Below are 21,049 nucleotides of genomic sequence, written 5' to 3' on the forward strand. Positions count from 1 at the left end.
TTTTCCTATCATGTTTAGGCAAGTTCAGGGTAAAATGAGGGCATTTCACAGCGAGGACGGATATTTTTCTTGGAAAAGCTGTGTAATTAGTGATTGTACAGGAATCAGGAAGAAAAGACAAATGGCATAGGCAGGAGGAACGATAGCGGGACAGCTGACTGGAGGGACAGAATGTGTGCATTTTTTCATGTTGAATCGAGAAAACGCTACAGCTGAAGTAGAAGCAAGCTGCCTTGGAAGCTGTCGCTAAGTTACCGCCTACCACTTACAGTAGCGACTACCAACCAATCACACGTTTCGCTTCTGCGCATGCGTCCTGCACCATTCTGCGCTTCCTGAGCCATCAACAAAGATGGCGGCGCCCGTGGGGCCGGTACGGTTCTGGAAGCCGGGTAAGGAGGCTATAGAGCTACTAGCTTGTGTGGGGTATTGGGGGGTGGGTGCGGCAATTTGTTCTTAGCACTTTTATTGTGTCTAAGCCTTATGCCTGGCCTGTAGGGGGAGACAGACACCGGTGACTTGGTAGGCTCTGTAGCCCCAATCTGTAGTAAGTGTGGGGCACCATTCTCTGACTGGCACTGGTACCCATGAATGGGGGTACAGGGATCCTGTTTGAGGGGACACATACTTGGGGTTACAGTACCTGGGTAGTCTGTAGGCTGACAGCCATATCAGTGAGTGTGTGCCCAAGTCCCTAGTCTCTGCTAGAGCTTTGTACTTCATTATATTCTTATTGGAATTGCTCAGGGGGCTATTTCTCATGATGCTATTTAATTAGGTTTTTTAAATTAAGAGTTATTTGTCTTGAGCAATAACTCACCAGTCTGCAGCCACTTTTGAAAAAAACAGCTCCCAGTATCCTCTGGTTTTGCTGCACATGGGTTTACTGTAATAACAACATCACCACCTTGCCTTACTGTCACCATGGTGCTCCCCTATACACACACTCTGTAGGTTGCTGCTCTGCAGGGATGGGGGCATTTGCCTATTGGAAACCACTAAGCAGTGTCAGACTGGGACCCCAGGGGCCCACCAGGAAACCTTAGACCATGGGCCCCACTCTTCAACCTATTTTTAGTCCTTTCCTCACCACTTTTCTAATCTCCTAGTCTCTTTTATTAACATGCTAGCATCTATCCTTCCATCTATTTCTCCTCTTTGTTCCCATTGTAAATAGGGGAAGACCATGAAGCAGGCCAAATGGCTAGGAGCAGGAGGGCCCACTGACCCCTGGGCCAACCAGGAGTTTTCCTGGTATCCTGGTGGGCCAGTCCGACACTGCCCCTAAGGGCACCTCTGGTCATGGCCTGCTCTGTTAGGATCTTCCCGGCTTTTGTGCTAGTTCATCCTGTTTTTTCATTCATTCCCCCTGGGCCTTGAGCCTGATAGTGCTGTACAACCTTGTAAGGTTTGGTGTCTGGCTGAGTGTGTGATCCTTGTGTTTCTGTCAGGAGTCACATTGCAAACCCTGTAGTAACTGAATCAATGGCAACATTTGCCAGTAATACATTCCTTCTGTCTGTAATTTGTACCCCAAATCCTTACTTACCCACTCTATTGTAAAGAAACAAAAATAGTAGACGGGAGCACTTACCACTCAATCAGTGTGCTGCACGCAGACCCTCTCCCAACCGGATCACGGACTTAGTAAACAAGCAAAAAATAAGCAGCGGAGCACCACTGAGATAAAAATCAGTCTTTTATTCCATATTTAGTAAAAAGCACAAGTACATCCCCTGAGGACCTAGCGCTTTTTACTAAATATGGAATAAAAGACTGATTTTTATCTCAGTGGTGCTCCGCTGCTTATTTTTTGCTTGTTTATCCACTCTATTGTAATGTTTTAGAAATGTCACCTGAAATCCTTGATTGTGGGCAGAGCCAAGATGCCCCATAATCAGTTCCAATCTCTTTAAACTTTTCTATTGCTACTCTCATTTGCCAAACTATATATATTATTTACAGAGAGAAATACTTGTTACGTCAATGGTTGTGTTCCTTTAAATGATGGCTTATGCTCAAGTCAAAGGATAACTCAGATCAACATTTATTCCTTAATTTTCATTGGACCGCCCAGGGCAGGCTACCTTAAAGTGGGTGGGGTTTGTATTGGATCAGGGGCAGGGCCAGGCCCGATCAGGTGCATGTCTTAAATTTGGAGGTATGTTTGTACTATGATCCTACATAGATTCATTAACATACTTACAAATATTAAAAACTATAACACAATATCAAAAAATACAGACGTATTTTCTCTTGGGATGTGAATCTGAAATCGTAATTGTGACTGTGCCCTAATGAGCTGCATTTTTTTATTGTAGGCACTGAAGGCCCAGGCGCCACCATTGCTGAAGAGAGGCAGAGTAATTTTGAGGTCTCCTCTGTCATCTACAACCCACATGCCTCTCTCTCCATAGAGCATCAGAGACAGAAGCTGCCTGTGTTTAAGGTAGTTAGCTCTGCTTTGTATCTTGAAGTGACAACATGCTATACACAAATATTTCTGTACTTTGAAAGATTGATTTTTTTTTTTTAATCTTCAGTTGTTGTTATTTTGTCTTTATTTGCCGTAGCTGAGAAATCACATCCTGTACCTAGTGGAGAATTACCAGACTGTGGTGATTATTGGAGAGACAGGGTGTGGGAAAAGCACCCAGATACCGCAGGTCAGTTCCATGTTTTATATTCTGGTGAGAATGTCTGGTTCCAGTGTCTGGTGGCCCTTCAGCCATCTGTTGCACAATAAATGCAGGGGGGCCTCGGCAAGTCTCCTTACCCTACAGCAGGGGTCCCCAACCTTTCTTACTTGTGAGCCACAGTCAAATGTAAAAAGACTTGGAGAGCAACACAAGCACCATAAAAGTTCATGGAGGAGCCAAATAAGGGATGTGATTGGCTATTAGGCAGCCTCTATGCACACTATCAGCTTACAGGGGCTTTATTTGGTAGGAAATCTTGTTTTTATTCAACCAAAACTTGCCCCCAAGTCAGGAATTCAAAAATAACTACCTGGTTTGGGAGCACTGAGAGCAACACCCAAGGGGTTGGGGAGCACTGCCCTACAGGATGTTTTGGTGATTGCTCCTAGAAGACCCCAACTGGCAATCTGAGGATTCTGGCAGATGCCAGAGGGGCTGCTGTAAGATGCCATAGACAGTCACTATTTATTGGGCTGGGGGGGGCTGTTTGGGCCTCTGGGTACTTGGAATGCCAGGACCCAGGCCCGGACTGGCAATCTGTCGGTTCAGGCAAATGCCAGAGGGGCTGCTGTAAGATGCCATAGACAGTCACTATTTATTGGGCTGGGGTTGGGGGGGACTCTATGGGCCTCTGGGTACTTGAGCTGCCAGGGCCTATTTTGAATCCCAGTCCAGACCTGGCTCCTAGTGCCAGGCTGTAGAGATGAGTGTGAAGATGCCATAACTGATGCCTCTGAAATGCATGGTTATGTTTTTCTCCCACAGTACCTGACAGAGGCCGGATGGACAGCAGAAGGACGAGTAGTGGGGGTTACCCAGCCACGTAGGGTAGCAGCAGTTTCGGTAAGATCAGTAGGCTAGTGCTTGAGGATTTAACCAACATTTTGTACCTAAAATTGCTATACCACCTCTGTTTAAAGGGGGAGTTCAACCCTTTAATTGGGTTTTATAAATGTGGATCAGCCTTTCTGTTTTTTCTGCTAAGGTAAAGTGTAATATCATTTAACATTAAAAAAAAAAATCTAATCCATACATCTGTCTGTATTACTGGCCAATAACCTTAAACCAATAAACTAAGCATCTTTTAGACATAGGACACCAGTTTTACTGAGCAATAAATGATAGCTGTGATCCCACTCTAATCCTCTGTTCCTCTCATGGGGCGCCATAATACTTTGTATTTTCCCCAGGTAGCCGGACGTGTGGCGGAAGAGCGTGGAGCTGTGCTGGGGCATGAGGTTGGCTATTGCATACGCTTTGACGACTGTACTGATCCACAAGCCACACGTATCAAGGTATGATCAATAGTCTCATACCCTTACCACATGGAGCAAGAACTATAACAGAACAATTGCTACCTAACAGTGTACTTTAGAGCTTTGTGTTATGTCTGACATATCTGTTTACTACATAATGTGATGGTTGGCCTTAACCTTATCTTTCAACAAAAAAATTAAGCTTTTCTATTTGTACTTTGCCATTTGCACCCTGACATTCTTCTGTGCTTCTGTGCCTAGTTTTTGACAGATGGGATGCTTGTTAGAGAAATGATGTCGGATCCTCTGCTTACTCGATACAGGTAGGAAGAATCCCAATGAGCTTTTATGCCACATGACATATACCTCGTTGCTGCTACCTGATCCATGCTAGCAAGTCCAAACAGTTGCAAGATCCATCAGATATGGTCTTATTGGGTGATCTTTGTTCACAGACCTATTGCTTGTTATTTAAATATGATGGTTTGCAACATTGACCCTATTCCTGGCACCACCACCAAATTTGATCACATATTAGGCATGTTTTTTATATAGGGTTCAAAGTCAGTCTTCCATTTTGTGTCCTAAGCTTTAATGTTTTCCTTGTGAACGTACTCAGCCAGTGTTTTTCATTCTTCTCTCCTCTCTCTTCTCTCCTCTCTCTCCTCTCTCTCCTCTCTCTCCTCTCTCTTCTCTCTCTTCTCTCCCTCTCTTCTCTCTCTCTCTCTCTCGTTCCTGATTGAGCTAAAGGGCTATTACTCTTAAGGTATCATTGTTGATAGCATATTGTTTTGGTTGACCCTCTTCTCCACTTACAGAGCTAGTCAACTGTTTCTCTTTGAAATAAATATTTAAAAACAAATACCCCACTGATGCCTCCAATTAATGTAATTTTAGTGGTATTTATTTTGATTATTGAAACTTAGCAGTAGATGCTGCATTTCCCACCCTAGGCTTATACTCGAGTCAATACGTTTTTTTATCTTGGGTAAAATTAGGTGTATCGGCTTATGCTCGAGTATATACGTTATTTATCCCAAAATTTACAAAATATAGCACAATGAATATGATTTTCCCCAGTACATTTTAAGTACCACTGAAAGCAGTGTCCACCCTTTGCATGGTTCCTACTATGCCTTTACATGTTCTGTGATAAACAGACCTATGAATGAGGAAAATTACAGAAGTGGGCAATGGAATTTTGATTTAAATGTTATATGTAGTCAGGACAAGCGATACCTAGGAATAGCAAAATACAGACCTTTATTACATTCTATAGAGTTTGCATTCACATATTCAAGGAAATTCATCATTATTTTAGTGATCGGTTCAACGGAGCGGTTCAGTCTTCCGCAATAGATTTCTGCTATCGCAGGCGACTAACCGCTTCAAAATGCCTTTTCCCTGCTATAGAGAGTGCCATGCAGCCCCACTAGTTTGGACACCTCCAGGAATGTCACATTATACCTACTTTGTATGCTAGCCTGACTGTCGCTCCTGTAATCCCACAGCGTGCTGATGTTAGATGAAGCCCATGAGCGCACTCTCTACACAGACATTGCCATTGGCCTACTGAAGAAGGTGAGATGTTTCCCTAAGCCATTTATTAATCACAGCTAAGCACTTATGAGATATGCAGCAGGTGATTCTTTGATTCTTTGCTCCATTCTGTAGTAAATCTAATGCTTAGGGGCTTTTAGTCCAGCGCCCGCACATGTACAGTCAAGTACACTGTAGTGCTTTAGATTCATATCTTTGGTATTCTGAATGGCTTTTGAGGAGTGTGCAGTTTCTTGGCTCAGGCGTGTAATATAAATTCACTAAATGCACAGTAAGAAGGAAAGCAAAGCTGTCTTTCAAAAGGAGAGTAGATGAAATATGTGAAAATGTAACCGCACGTAGCATAATATTCAAAGTATTTACTCAACAGCTACTCACCACCCATAAATCTCACTAATTTTGGCCATTTTTCAAATCAAGGGTATTTTTCACTTTAGTCATTGGGGAGTTTCTTTGAGTGCTATTTCCCAAGTGTGAATTACGGCTTCCTAGAATCCTTATAAATATAAATTACACATAACATGTAATTTATATATTGTAGTGAGGCTGTATTCCTGCCGGGGTCAGTGACCCCTATTTGAAAGCTGGAAAGAGTCAGAAGAAAAAGACTAATAATTTAAAAATTATAACAAAAAATGAAGACCAATTGAAAAATTAAGAAAAGGCCATTCTATACAAGAATAATAGTTAACCTGAAGGTGAACCACCCCTTTAAAGAAAATCCAAATTGCAGCAATGGACCATTGTCTCTCTTAGAAACCCTCTTAACATCCCGGTTGCTTATTGCTTCTACAGGTTCAGAAGAAAAGAGGGGACCTTCGCCTTGTGGTGGCATCTGCAACACTTGATGCCGAGGTAACTGTCTTCAAAATAAATGTGTGGAATTGTGCAAATTTACACATTTACATATAATGCCTGCCGTTCCCTTTCCACCATACAGAAATTCAAGGCATTCTTTAACCAGAATGACACCAACGACCCCAGCAGGGACACGTGTGCCATCCTTACAGTTGAGGGGAGGACGTTTCCTGTGGACATTTTCTATACACAGAGGTGAGTCTTTTTTTTTTTTTTGCCTTGTCAGTGTACCTGAAGGGAGAGATCTATGTAGGGTGACATTAATAAAATAAAAAACTTTCAAATTCCCTTATCTTCTGTATTCTATATGCACTGTTAGACTAGACCACCAGACCTCTAGCACAGAGGTTATCAGACTTTTACAGTTCAAGCCACCCTCATTTCCAATGATAACATGGTATGCTCATGAACATGGCTGCAATAAAAGCCAAATTTGAACTGTAGGTCCCAGCGTGACATATTGAAATGCCCATGAATATAAAGTATTAAAGATATTTAGTTGGCAAGGTTGCCAAACGAATGGATCTTTACCTGATTTAGCCACAGAAAGTACACCAGGCCGAGCTGGAATAATTCAATCATTTGGATCCCAGACTGAATAGCGGACGAGAATAGGGGCCTAGGGAGCAGGACTGGGCTTGGATTCAAAATAGGCCCTGGCATTTCAAGTACATAGAGGCACAAACAGCCCCCCCCCCGCCCAATAAATAGTGACTGTCTATGGCATCTTACAGCAGCCCCTCTGGCATTAGCCTGAACCCACAGATTGCCAGTCTGGGCCTGGGTCCTGGCATTCCAAGTACCCAGAGGCCCAAACAGCCCCCCCAGCCCAATAAATAGTGACTGTCTATGGCATCTTACAGCAGCCCCTCTGGCATTAGCCAGAACCCACAGACTGCCAGTTTAGGCTTGCTTTGCTGTTAGCAAAGGTCCACATCAATATTTTGTCCATGCCCAATTGCTTTTTCTAACCTGCCTGACTGAATAAATTTTGTACACATATTGGTGGGGCAAGCCGATTGAGTGAGGGGCCATACACGGGCCGGCCAATAAGCTTACCACTTTGCAGGGGCACAGTTAGCAGCTTTTATGGCTATGTGGGCCACGTTTACTCTTCAATAGCTGCTGGCTCCTGAGGGGGCTGTATAGGCTGGAGAGGGAGAAGAAGCTGAGTGAGAATAGGAAAGTTTAAGAAAGAGAGGAAAAAAAGGGATTTAGTCAAAAGGAATGGAATAATGGGAAAAGACAGTGTAAAGGGAGAGTAAGGCCAAACGGTATTATCAGCTGAGTAGAAAGAAGAATATTAAGAAAGGAAGGAAGGTGATTTGTGGTGCATATCTGTAAGGGTTCTTGGTAAGTCCAGTGATCACAGTCTGCCACTGACTGCCTTTGGTTTTGTATCTGACTTTTTCTCCTTCTCACCCACAGCCCTGTCCCAGATTACTTGAAGTCCACAGTGCAGACGGTGATGAAGATTCACCAGAGTGACCTGGAAGGGGACATTCTGGCCTTTCTAACTGGTCAAGTAAGAAAATCAGCACAGGACCCCCCCCCCCATCCTTCATAAAAATTCTTTGCTATGCTAGTCACGCACAAAAATGTTATAACTGTAACTTGAGTTGAATCATGGGATTCTTGAGGCAGATATAATGCTGCCCTGAGGTTGTGAGAGCAGATTCATTCGACTGAATAATCTTTCATCAAAGTGGAATTTTCTTTTTCACATTTCTTATATAAGTACCTGATCACTGAGGGAGCTGAAAATGATCCATGCGACTAATAGTAGATGAAAGAGGAAACAAATAGGCTTATGGCTAGTCAAATATTTTTTGCCTTGAAAAAAAATTGCCCATAGGCTCCAATGGCCACAAAAAAAAGAGTTGCCCGGTATGGAAAAATCCATAAGTTTTTTGGCAAAACAAAAAAGGTCAGGGTCTCCCATCGCTTATGGCACATTTTTTCCCACCGGTGATTCACTTGCCCCAGCAGCCAAAACCTATTGCTTTGTAAGGTTGAATATCTACATATTCAGTCCCTCTACTATACTTATTGCAGTCTCTTATTCAAACCACTGGTTGCTATGGAAAGTAAGACCCTAGCAACCAGATAGTTGCCGAAATACCTAACTGAAGAGCTGCTGAGCAAAAACCTAAATAACTGAAAAACCATAAAAAAGCCGAATTGCAAACTGTCTCAGAATCACTATCCACATTGTAATAAAAAGGGGTGAACTAAAATGCTAGAAATCCATGCCTTTAGTTGTTTGTTCACAGCAGATCTCTGAACTGGAATCCATCATCCCTGGTTGGCTGTTCTAACTGGTTTTGTATGAATCAAACTCAGTGAGGAAAGGAAGGGGACTGGCGAGCTGCTTCTGTTATGATTCTTTATTATTCACTTGTGCCAATAGTGAGAACTGTGCTGTAAAGCAGGAGTGCCACCTACTGGATAGCAGTTGCATTTATCAAGCAAAATGGGGGCTATTGTCCCAAGTAAGACAAGACTGCCCATCGATTTATTTATATAAGAATATATTGTATATAGACATTCAGACAGACCTTACTGTCTATGTATGATCTATGATCTCTAATTCTCTCTTGCCTTGTAGGAGGAAGTGGAGAGTGTGGTGTCCATGCTTGTAGAACAGGCCCGCATCCTCTCTCGCTCTGGCATGAAGAAGCATCTGCGGGTCCTGCCCATGTATGCAGGACTCCCAACCTCTGAGCAAATGAAGGTGTTCGAGAGGGTCTCCCACAGTGCCAGGAAGGTAAGGCTCGTAGATGAAAGCTAAGCCCATGTTGTATGCATGGTTGCTGCTGCTTCGGGTATTGTGTATGTGTGCGTAGTTGGCCCTGATCATGCTATATAAATGTAGGTGAGAAATCAGCAGGGTTGCACTGGGCCGGTGGGACAATGGGAAAAAACCCGGTGGGCCCCACAACCCCTGCTGACCCAGGCCTGCTCCCACTGCTAACTGCCGGCGTATCTATCGTGGCTGCAAGGAGGAAGCGTGGTATGCTATGTGGGTGGGAGTGGGGTTGATGTCTCAATGGTGACAGCCTCAGTGGGCCCCGGACACCCCAGTCCGACCCTGAATATTGGTATGATACATTTTTACAGTGTTGGGGGAGGGTCTTAATTTTAGTCAGTTTAAGGCCTGTGCAGCCTACTACAGCACCCCTAAACATTCCTTCCTGTCCATTATTCCCACTGACACAGCCCGCTTTTATTGTTCACCCCCCCCATAAGTCATTCTTTGTCTCTCCCAGGTGGTGGTTGCGACGAACATTGCAGAGGCTTCCATTACTATAAACGGGATCTCCTTTGTGATAGACTGTGGTTTTGTCAAGTTGCGGGCATATGACCCCAAGCGTGCCGTGGAGTCCCTGGTGGTGGTTCCCGTATCACAGGCTTCAGCCAATCAGAGAGCAGGACGCAGTGGCAGGAACCGCTCTGGGCAGTGCTACCGACTGTACACAGGTATTACAATATTCTTTACACATTCTTATTTGCATGCTGCTTTTGATCTCTAGCTATAGATTCATATTCACATTCTTCCCCAGAGCTTTTAGCTGTTGACTGTCTACTTCTAGTTTTCTCTCTCCTCTTGCACTCTTTGTTCATTTTTACCAGTTTATTGCTCTCACGCATGTCTCTCTTGTTCTTGCTGACTACTTCTTTCTGCCTCTGTGGGGCTTGTGGTGTACCTCCATCTATCAGCTGGCAATACCTGCCTTTTCACATTACTTGGAATGCGAAAGGAGCCATTTTAAGCAAAAACCCAGGGTCGCCACATGTAATGTGTTTCACATAAGGCAAAACCAGGATATTGCTTAAAAATGGCTGCTTTCACATTTTCAGCCCATTACCCAGGATCGCCACATCTACAGTTAAACCCCAATTTTCCATACCTGGATTTTATGTTTTCCTGGATTTTCCTCCGTTTTTCCGCAGTTCCATACTGCCAAACTGTTTGTTTTTTTTTCTTTATTTCCCGGATTCTATGTTCACCTGGAATTTACGCCTTTTTAATTCCATCCCCTGATAAAAGTAAGATTGGGGTTCTACTATAATGTGTTTTACATGCGGCGATTCCATGTAATGTGAATGGCCATGTATGGTTGGACACTTTATCACCCATGGGAAAGGATATTTCCCACGCATATAGGGCCCTACCTGTCAGTCGGGCAGGTTTTATTTCCCTGTCGGAGGACTACGTAGGCTCATTGACAGCAGCTTCTACTCCTGTCATTGTAATTTGATCATTTGGCCACCTCACCGAACGAGCGGATCTTATAGTGTATGGCCAGCTTAACTCTCATGTCCACTCTGCCTGACTTTGTTTCCACCTGTTCCTTTTACCTGAGTTTCCCTTTCACGTCCATAAAGTCCATTAACATTAGGCCATACTTTATGGACGCTTTATGGCTACTGTGTAGCTTATAGTTCTCCCTTCCTTATCCCTCCATTTTGTTTTTAAACTATGGATTTTAATCTCTTGTTATTCCCTCTGTGTCTCTTTTTTTGCATGTGTTTTGTCTTTTTGTTATTAATCTTCCCTTGATTTTGTTCTTCCCCAGCGCTGTAGCTTACTTGTTGTGCCTCAGGCCGGTGCTTGTCCCTCATCCATACATTAAAAACCGGTTTATTCAGTTTGTAATTCTTCACGTGCTCCATCGTGTCCCTGTGCCCCACATAGTCCCTACCCTGTGTCTGCGCACCAACGGGCGAATTTTTAAAACTCAAGCTAAGAACCAATCACGTCACCCCCTCTCCAGTATTTTAAATGAAAACCAATTGCATGCCTCGCCCAAAATACCCTCAGGGAATTGGGAAACTCGGCGGATGTGAAGAGTCATTATAATAAGCATTATCATATTGCTTGATGTCCTGCTATTTAATTGTGTCCTTAAGCCTTTTTCTGACTTTAATCATAACAATTACTTGGCAGAAGTTTAAAAAGATACAAAATAATGGCGTTAGTGTTAAAGTACTAACACAAGTGCTTTCAGGTCGCACCCAGGATTATTAATCTTCTTTAAAACAATGCAGGGCATTTCTTTTCTGATACAGTCCGTGCCTGATTTTCCAGCTTTCCCAATAACATGTATATTTCTCTATTCTCGGCTCAGAGGAAGATTTTCTCAAGCTGCCTCCTTCCACAGTACCAGAGATGCAGAGAAGCAACCTCGCTCCAGTCATCTTGCAGCTTAAAGCGCTTGGCATAGACAATGTGCTACGCTTTCACTTCCTTTCGGTAAGAGAGGGGGTTTTGGAAAGTCTGCAAGTCGTAAAGACAGAATAGCATTAAGGCCTATAACAAGGGGTGGCAAAGCTGGCACACACCCATATCAATATACCCTAATGTAAATGATAAGGATATTAGAAGTTACTGAGGGGCTTTGTGATCATATAGAGGTAGAAGGCTGCAGGCTGAGTTATACAGGGAACTCTGAGTATCACTCATGTATTATAAGGGATAATGTACCCCCTACTGTAAATGATAAGGATATTAGCAGTCACTGAGGGGTTCTGTGCCCATATAAAGGCACAAGGCTGCAGGCTGAGTTATACAGGGAACTCTGAGTATCACTCATGTATTATAAGGGATAATGTACCCCCTACTGTAAATGATAAGGATATTAGAAGTCACTGAGGGGTTCTGTGCCCATATAAAGGCACAAGGCTGCAGGCTGAGTTATACAGGGAACTCTGAGTATCACTCATGTATTATAAGGGATAATGTAGCCCCTACTGTAAATGATAAGGATATTAGCAGTCACTGAGGGGTTCTGTGCCCATATAAAGGCACAAGGCTGCAGGCTGAGTTATACAGGGAACTCTGAGTATCACTCATGTATTATAAGGGATAATGTAGACCCTACTGTAAATGATAAGGATATTAGAAATCACTGAGGGGTTCTGTGATCATATAAAGGCACAAGGCTGCAGGCTGAGTTATTTATAAGTATATTAGATGCTAAACAGAAGTTCCATTTGTATGTAAAAGCAGGATTGCAGCTGGATGGTACAAGTGTAAGCAGGTCCAGACTGAGACCCAAAATAGGCCCTGGCATTTCCAGTACACAGAGACCCAAACAGCCCCCCCAGCCCAATAAATAGTGAGTGTCTATGGCATCTTACAGCAGCCCCTCTGGCATTTGCCTGAACCCACAGATTGCCAGTCTGGGCCTGGGCCCTGGCATTTCCAGTACCCAGAGGCACAAACAGCCCCCCCAGCCCAATAAATAGTGAGTGTCTATGGCATCTTACAGCAGCCCCTCTGGCATTTGCCTGAACCCACAGATTGCCAGTCTGGGCCCAAGTGTAGGGAATGGAAAGATAGGGCATTAGGAGGCAGAGTTGTTAAATAATAATGTGAATCAGAGTATTCTGATATCAGAACTTACTTATACAAACTTGGGTTAGTTTTTAGATTCTGTTAGTTCTGTTTAAACATCAATACAGAGATTTGACGTGTGCCCTATTATCATTTGAATAATAAATATGGTGATGTTCTTATATTTTTTGTGTTTGTACTCTATCTTTCCAGCCGCCACCTGCACAGTCAATGGTTCAGGCCTTGGAGCTGCTGTATGCATTAGGAGGTAAGAATGGTCTAGCTTCCCCTGAGCTGAGATGCATTCAGAGAGCATTACTGCCCTGGGTCTAGCTGCGCTGTGCACCCTGGCAATGGATATGAAAAAATCTGACCTTAGGTTAAGGAATAATTTTTCATTTTTTAGAAAATATGTCCCTGAACTCTGTATCCAGGTTCCTCAGGTTGAGAACAATTGTTTGAAAAGTATCTTCTTTAACCCTGATTCCTTTATTTCTCTCTGTCATATGATTTTTGTGTACTTGTTAGTTACTGAGTGTCGGTTCTTCAAGTTGCTGTCTTTCATGTCAGTCAGTATATTTGTATCACAGGTCTGGATAAGCATTGCCGACTAACCGAGCCTCTTGGAGTGCGAATGGCTGAATTTCCTCTTAACCCAATGTTTGCCAAGATGCTACTTGAGTCTGGTAAGTCTTTAACCCTTCCTTTTCTTAAGTTGCATCTGCAAATTTGGATTCGGATTCAGTGGAGGAACCACTGGTCTTTACCACTGACAGCTTCTTAAGAGGAAAGGAATGATTTTTGTAAGCTGTGTCCCATTACTGTCTTGTCTTGAGTTTGAACACAGGGGAGATTAGCACTATTTAGAAACAAGTTATGTTTAGCATTTCTTGCTTCATGCGTTACTTTGGACTGGATTTCAATCTGGGATCAAATAGGGCATTTGTTTATATATCATTTTTCTTATCTTCTTAGGGAATTTTGGTTGTTCGGCTGAGATCCTAAGCATTGCGGCGATGATGCAGATTCAGAATATCTTTGTCGTCCCACCGAACCAGAAATCACAGGCAGTAAGTGCAGAAGGTCAGACTAAATCTGAAATTTCCTTATAAATAACCCTAGTGTAGTGTTTCTGGATACATACTGAGAACAAAAGGAACACAGACCCAGTCATGCAGAGAAAGATATTTTTTTTCTATATATAAAGACTGAATTGGCTATCATATCCACTAGACTAGAGTGATCTGGTATAAACAAGCCCATAATGGGATTTATATGCTGCACACCTCTGCTCTGTTATCTGCATATGGACTGAGCACTCCCCACTGATTAGTCAGGACCAATAGGGTTTTTACTGTGCAGTAGTAAGTTATAGTCAATGAGAGCATTATACCTGGAGCTTTATCCATAGGACTGATAGAATCAAACATGGCGGCCTCTGTATCTGAGACAGCTGACATTCAAGTAATATGTTACAAAGTTATTCTGTGTGTATAGTGCTTTCTACTAAACCCTTCACTGTTCTCACTGTCTCCCCAGATACGAGAGCACCGGAAATTTGCCGTGGAGGAAGGCGATCACCTTACCATGCTGAATGTGTTTGAAGCTTTCATCAAAGTGCGTTTTACCTGTCATTTTGATTGTTATTCACACCCCCTTATCTCCACAGAGCAAGACATTTCTCGGCAGTAGCCCCCTGTTTTCATACACATACAATACATACAATTGCTGTCAGGTTTTTTTTTTTTTTTTGTACAATCTGTTCTAGACATATGTTGTCATGCCATGGATATCTGTAATTTCTGCAACCGGGCAGTTTTGAAGTGTTGGTTATAACTCTTCGATTTTTCCAGATGATCCAACAGTTAATGATGTTAATGATTCATTGTTTTGTATACAGAATGATCAGTCTTATGACTGGGATAAAATATCATTTATAGCCAGCTTGTTGAAATTCAGGGTGCTTTTTTGTGGTGTAAAGCAGACTTGCCCTTTCTAAAGCTGGTGTGGGGCAGTACTGATTTAAATGTGTCTTCTTTTTCCCCTTATAGTTTAACAAGAGCTCTCACTGGTGTCAGCAGCGTTTCCTGAACTACAAGGGGCTCATGAGAGCAGTTACCGTCAGGGAGCAGTTGAAGAAGCTTCTGAGCAAGTTCAAAGTTCCTAAGAACTCCAGTGAAGGTGAGGAGGCAGGGGGAGGATTGGGCCAGATGGGAGAGAGAGAAAGGAGGAGGAAGAGCGCAGAGCGCTTTGGGACAAAAGAGAAGGTGGAAAATGACATTGAGATATCACCACCATGAACGTGTTCAGTCAGAGAAATGCCCTCTCCGTTACTATCCTGCAGTTACACTATACTTTGTTTTTCTTGTCTAGGGGATCCGGACCCCATCCTGCGGTGCATTGTGTCTGGGTTCTTTGCTAATGCTGCCAAGCTCCACTCCACTGGAGTCTACAGGTATCTGTGGGAAAAGTCTGTGGTTTAGGAAAATAGAATTTTAATTTAAACATTCGGGCTAATAAAAAAAATCCCATTATCCTCCGGGATTAACCCTATTTAATAAAGCTGTATCTGCCAGCTCCTCTACAATTTATTTGATTTAAAGTGGTCATACATGGGCCAATAAAAGCTGCTGATTTGGTTCTTTTGGACCCAGGCAGAAGCTTATTGGCCCATATATAGGTCAGGCCTGCCCAAACTGATATCTTTCCAAAAATGAGCCACATGTTGATTATAAAAACGCCTGTGTTTGCTGTTGGTGTTGCCCACCTCGAGGTAGAAATATCATGGAAAGATCTGCTTGTTTGGCCAGCTTTACCTTCTTTCTTTGCAAACACTTTCTCCTCTACTTTTCTCTTGTCTTACCAGACACTTTGGGGGGAATTCACTAAAGTGGAGAGAGCCCTTTTTTGGAGTAAAAGTGGTGGAAAAACTGGTGGAAAACACTTTCTCCAGATTCACAAACAGAAATCCGCCTAAATTCCAACTCAACTGCCACTTTTCTGTTTTTGGTGAAAGAAAGGCAGTTTACAGACACTTTTGTGAATTTGTCGTTTAAACGACATTTATACAACGTTTTAACAACATTTTTTCCCGACATTTTCAAAATGGAGTAAAGCTCAGTGTAACTGTGTTAGATCAATTCTAAGCTCTTCTGTTTTGCATTGTTTCACCGAGTATCCATTTCACACCTTAGGTAGGGGCCCCATTGGGGGGTCATTAACATATTAATGGGGATCAGCAGCCTATAGTTTGGGGACAAGTTTCTGTCTAGCCCTAGAACAATAGGTGCAAACATTTTATAAACAAGTAAAACACTAATTAAAAAAAGTTTAATTTATATCTTATATATAAAAAGTTTTTACCTCACATTTGCATGATTGTGCTAGTTTTAGCTTGATCAATGAGGCAATAATAACATTTTGTGTGAATATATTGTAAACATTTTTATTAAAAGGAAAAGTAAAGCCTCCCAGGCAAATTTTTAGTTTTAGCAGCCATACCCCCTCTTTAATCACTTCACTGACATTTGCCCAAACTTATCTGTGCCCCCATAGCCTGCCCAGAACTACAGAGCTGCCTGACAGCATTGGCCCCCACCTGTTCCCAGCCGCCATCTTGGTGATCAGCAAACAGCACAGGCACACTGGCGCCCAAACTGGGATATTGGGGTACAGGGTTGGACTGGCCCAACAGGGCACTGGATAAAAACCCGGTGGGCCCTAGTCCTGTTGGACCTTTTATTCACTGGGCATGTTGTTGTGTGGGCCGGATTGCTGCTGCCCAGTAATGAGTAGGGGCTAGAGAAGAAGGTATTTAGACCATTAAATCTTGTTACAGAAGTGGAATTACACAGAAATATAGAAACCATTAGAAAGCTCAGATTGTCCTGAAAAACATGATTTAGATTTTCCCTGGGCAAACTACAATTACCCGTCAGGAAATGCCCCCAAAGTGAAATGACAAATGGCATATGAAATGCAAAATCCTGCTGGTAAAATCCATATCCCAAGGCTCATGTAGCTGTGGGACTGGGTTTGATGGCACCGACTTATTTACTAAGAGCTAAAGGCAAATTCATAAAAAAAAAAATGTCAAAAACGACCAAATCTGAAAACTGTCTGTTTAAAAGACAAATTCACAAAAGTGGAGATAGAGGTTTGTGAATTAGGTGGAAAATCCGGCAAATCTATCTCCACTTTTATTTTGTCTCAATATCACCACTTTTGTGAATTCCCCCCTTTGCCTCTCCATTCACCTTCCCAGAGGTCAGGCTTGAGTCCCCCAACATTTGCTATCAGATGTCGGTTCATCACTGCTCCATCATTATTATTCTTTTTCAGAGGTCATTTAGTCTCTGCTCTCCCAGCAGACAGTAAAGCTGGTTATACACGGCCAGTAATACTGCTGACTTGGCTACATAGGCAGCTTATCAACCCATGTATGGGACTTGTGGGAGGTCGTGCCTTACAGACAATTGTTTGAAAATCACTAGGTATCAATGAGACAGGTCTGAGACTCCTGCAGTACAAGGACTACATCAATGTGTTGGCCCTCTCCTGACAGGTCTCTGGTGGCCAAATCGGGCAAAGATTTTCTTGTTTGGTGACCGGCTTAAGTCCCTGCTTTTCCACTATATTCCTTACAATTAGCCAGTTTCTGCTCCCCTACTAGTTCCCAGAGACCTGTCAGCCTGCACAACTTTCTACTTCTCTGGGACCAATCAGACTCTGGCAACCCTTCCTCTCTATCCTTTTCATTCATTTTGTTGGCTTAATCTTAATGGTGGTTCTGCTCTTCACACTCAAGGACAGTGCGAGATGGTCATGAACTATACATTCATCCCACGTCAGTGCTGTATGCAGAGAAGCCTCCAAACTGGTGAGACCCCATTTCCTATGTGTATCTGTATCCTTATGCCAGCCCAGGTCTGTATTGGGAGTCAAAATAGGTCCTGGCATTCCAAGTACCCAGAGACCCAAACAGCCCCCCCAGCCCAATAAATAGTGACTGTCTGGCATCTTACAGCAGCCCCTCTGGCATTTGCCTGAACCCACAGATTGCCAGTCTGGGCCTGGGTCCTGGCATTCCAAGTACCCAGAGACCCAAACAGCCCCCCCAGCCCAATAAATAGTGACTGTCTGGCATCTTACAGCAGCCCCTCTGGCATTTGCCTGAACCCACAGATTGCCAGTCTGGGCCTGGGTCCTGGCATTCCAAGTACCCAGAGGCCCAAACAGCCCCCCAGCCCAATAAATAGTGAGTGTCTGTGGCATCTTACAGCAGCCCCTCTGGCATTTGCCTGAACCCACAGATTGCCAGTCTGGGCCTGGGCCCTGGCATTCCAAGTACCCAGAGGCCCAAACAGCCCCCCGCCCCAGCCCAATAAATAGTGAGTGACTATGGCATCTTACAGCAGCCCCTCTGGCATTTGCCTGAACCCACAGATTGCCAGTCTGGGCCTGGGCCCTGGCATTCCAAGTACCCAGAGGCCCAAACAGCCCCCCCAGCCCAATAAATAGTGAGTGTCTATGGCATCTTACAGCAGCCCCTCTGGCATTTGCCAAAATCCACAGATTGCCAGTCTGGGCCTGGGTCCTGGCATTCCAAGTACCCAGAGGCCCAAACAGCCCCCCCAGCCCAATAAATAGTGAGTGTCTATGGCATCTTACAGCAGCCCCTCTGGCATTTGCCAAAATCCACAGATTGCCAGTCTGGGCCTGGGTCCTGGCATTCCAAGTACCCAGAGGCCCAAACAGCCCCCCCAGCCCAATAAATAGTGAGTGTCTATGGCACCTTACAGCAGCCCCTCTGGCATTTGCCAAAATCCACAGATTGCCAGTCCAAGTCCAGCACGGCCACACATATATCGTGTACACTGGGGTCAATTTTTTTTATTTCTCCCTTTCCAAAGGTAAGAAACCCCATAAGATAATCACTTTCCCTTTTGCTATGTTAGAAATATACTACAGAGGCCAAGCCCAATCATTACTTCAGGTTTTTTTTTTCATTCTTAAGCAGAGCCCTTATGCCACATGCCAGGAACCCTGTTTCTTGACTGCCAAGTGCCATGCAACTTCTGCTCTATATGTTTGTCTAATATTGTGTATTATTGTGCCTCCCAAAGGGTGCTCTTCAGTGAGGTGGTTCAGACCAATAAATATTACATGCGAGATGTGACAGCCGTGGAGTCAGCATGGCTTTTGGAGCTGGCACCGCACTTCTACCAGCAGGGGACGGTATGTCTATTGGCTTCCTATACACTGTACAAAACATGACTGCCGCATACACATTACCAAAATACCAAAATAGTGCTTTTACCAGCGGCGTGGGTATGCTATACACGCACAGTGGTATCCTGTATACTGAGAGGAACATGACTGCAGTATACACCTTTGTGCAAGGCAACTGATCAGACATAAGCCATACTGAGTCACATCATGCACCCAAACTAATCACTGCTTACTAGGGGTGCCACTATTGCAATGGGGACCTGTACAGCAAAGCAGATCTGTTTCATTCTTCTGTTTTTGTCCACCAGCACCTCTCTCGAACATCCAAACGGGCTAAAATAGACAACTTGTGAGTCCCACCATCCCTTTGCACAGTCCTCCCAATGGAGAGGCCACCGACGACCACTGACATCTCCTCATTTTGGCTCTCCTCCCATGGAACTGCCCTTTCCCAAACTTCCTCCAGTGAGAAGGATGCTCCGTGACCTTCTAGCGCTCTGCAGGGTGGCTTCCGAGCCCAGCGAACACCATTGCCCTTGTACCTGAACTTTGCGCGTCAGTGGCACAGTGCCCACCTGCGCACCTTGGCACATCAAAGCTTCTATATATATAAATATGTGTGTATAACAGAAAGCACTTTTATTTTTTTAAGTTGTAAATGATGAATGAAAGTGGACAGGAATGATACCGGTATAACACTCTCTCACCACTTTAGTGCCGTAACTCTGTCGGCTTGGCATGGTTACACCATCTTGGCTATGCACCTCTGACGCTTGTGCCACCACCCGCCCATTCTGTGTCCTGTATCTTACCCTCTGTGCCAGCTATTCCATTCCCAGCAGGTTGACATGCAGACCCCTTAAGGATTGCCCTTCTCTGCCAATGAATGCGTGGGCACAGCACAGATACAATTATATCACCCCATAAGGGCACAATGTCAGCCTTTAGCAGGGCCAGCTTTAGGGCAAGGATAAAAGGGCTTCTACCGAGGGCCCCTCAGCCAGAAAATGTACTTTTGGGGCAAATGTTTCTGGGGCCCCTTTTGCCTAATTCTGGCCCTGTAGCCTTTAAAAGACCATTACTGTGTATTATAGCCCAGACCTATCCCATTCTTGTAAATAACTGTACATCATCACAATGATATAATAAACACATTGGTATCTCTTGTCTGTGTGTCGGAGAGGTTCTTACGGATCCTGGGTCTTAATGCATGTAAAGGAGAGAACGCATTTACTGCCCACCTGATTGAAAGGGCAGTTCTACCAAGTTGATAGGTTAACTAGAAGAGAAAACTAGAAGAAAACAATATCATGAGCTTTTAATATCTATTAATGCTAACGTGTGTACCCATGGGTGGATATATATAATATATAATACATTTATTTATTTTTTTTTTACACTGACATTCCACACATTGAAAAGAAACCATAACAGTCCCACCCCCCTTAGGCTCACAGTGTAATGCAAGTCCCTTCCCTCACCTTGTTCCATTGTCAAGTGAAAGATTCTGGGACTTGAAGTCGCTCGGATTTCCAAAAACTCTGTGAACTGCCCACTATATAAAGCAGAGGAACTTCAAGTTCCAGAACTCATCACTTCACAATGGAACAAGGTGAGGGAGGGGTTGGGTCTCTCTGAGCCTAAAGGAGGTGGGGATTGGGTTTATGGAAGTATTGGGTTGGTCTATGGTGTATCAGCCTGACTGCGCAGCAGAGTCCCTGGCTGGGGATACATGTAGGGAATTATTATTGTTGTTGTTAATATTTATTTATAAAGCACCAACATATTAGATAGCAGCCATGGCACTACTCTCCTTATTCTGCTGCTACTTGAGTGCGTGGAACAATAGTCAGTATTTCCAGCCAATGGTTGCAGGGCTGGGGCTGCTCATGGCTCCTCCCTTTCCCATGATTAAGGGCCGCCCTACAGTCATACACAGTGCTATGAGCAGCATTGATGATGATGATGACGATGGTGTGCTGTATCTAGGATTTAATTCAGAAATCTACCAACTCTTTTGGGCAGAGCCCTTTTTGGGTATTTATGTATGGAGGAGTGGTTAGGGGTGTGGTCAGGGAATGTCACCCAATATGGACAAATTGGGA

The 21,049-nt window shown here is 43.8% G+C and overlaps 1 protein-coding gene across 1 annotated transcript; it reads left to right on the forward strand.

The window, feature by feature from the left end:
* The first annotated feature begins 100 nt into the window (after positions 1-100).
* dhx35 (DEAH-box helicase 35) lies at positions 101-20,111 on the forward strand. The gene is given in 22 exon segments (NM_001079047.1): positions 101-392; positions 2,322-2,449; positions 2,574-2,666; positions 3,465-3,542; positions 3,890-3,994; positions 4,217-4,278; positions 5,467-5,536; positions 6,311-6,370; positions 6,456-6,568; positions 7,802-7,898; positions 8,982-9,140; positions 9,643-9,853; positions 11,506-11,630; positions 12,927-12,981; positions 13,304-13,399; positions 13,689-13,783; positions 14,253-14,330; positions 14,765-14,894; positions 15,087-15,168; positions 17,521-17,592; positions 18,839-18,950; positions 19,253-20,111. Coding segments are annotated over 22 exon segments (2,106 nt in total). The 5' UTR covers positions 101-352; the 3' UTR covers positions 19,298-20,111.
* Positions 20,112-21,049: the final 938 nt, after the last annotated feature.

This window comes from Xenopus tropicalis, chromosome 10 (genome assembly GCF_000004195.4).
Source record: "Xenopus tropicalis strain Nigerian chromosome 10, UCB_Xtro_10.0, whole genome shotgun sequence".
In the NCBI taxonomy this organism is placed as follows: domain Eukaryota; kingdom Metazoa; phylum Chordata; class Amphibia; order Anura; family Pipidae; genus Xenopus; species Xenopus tropicalis.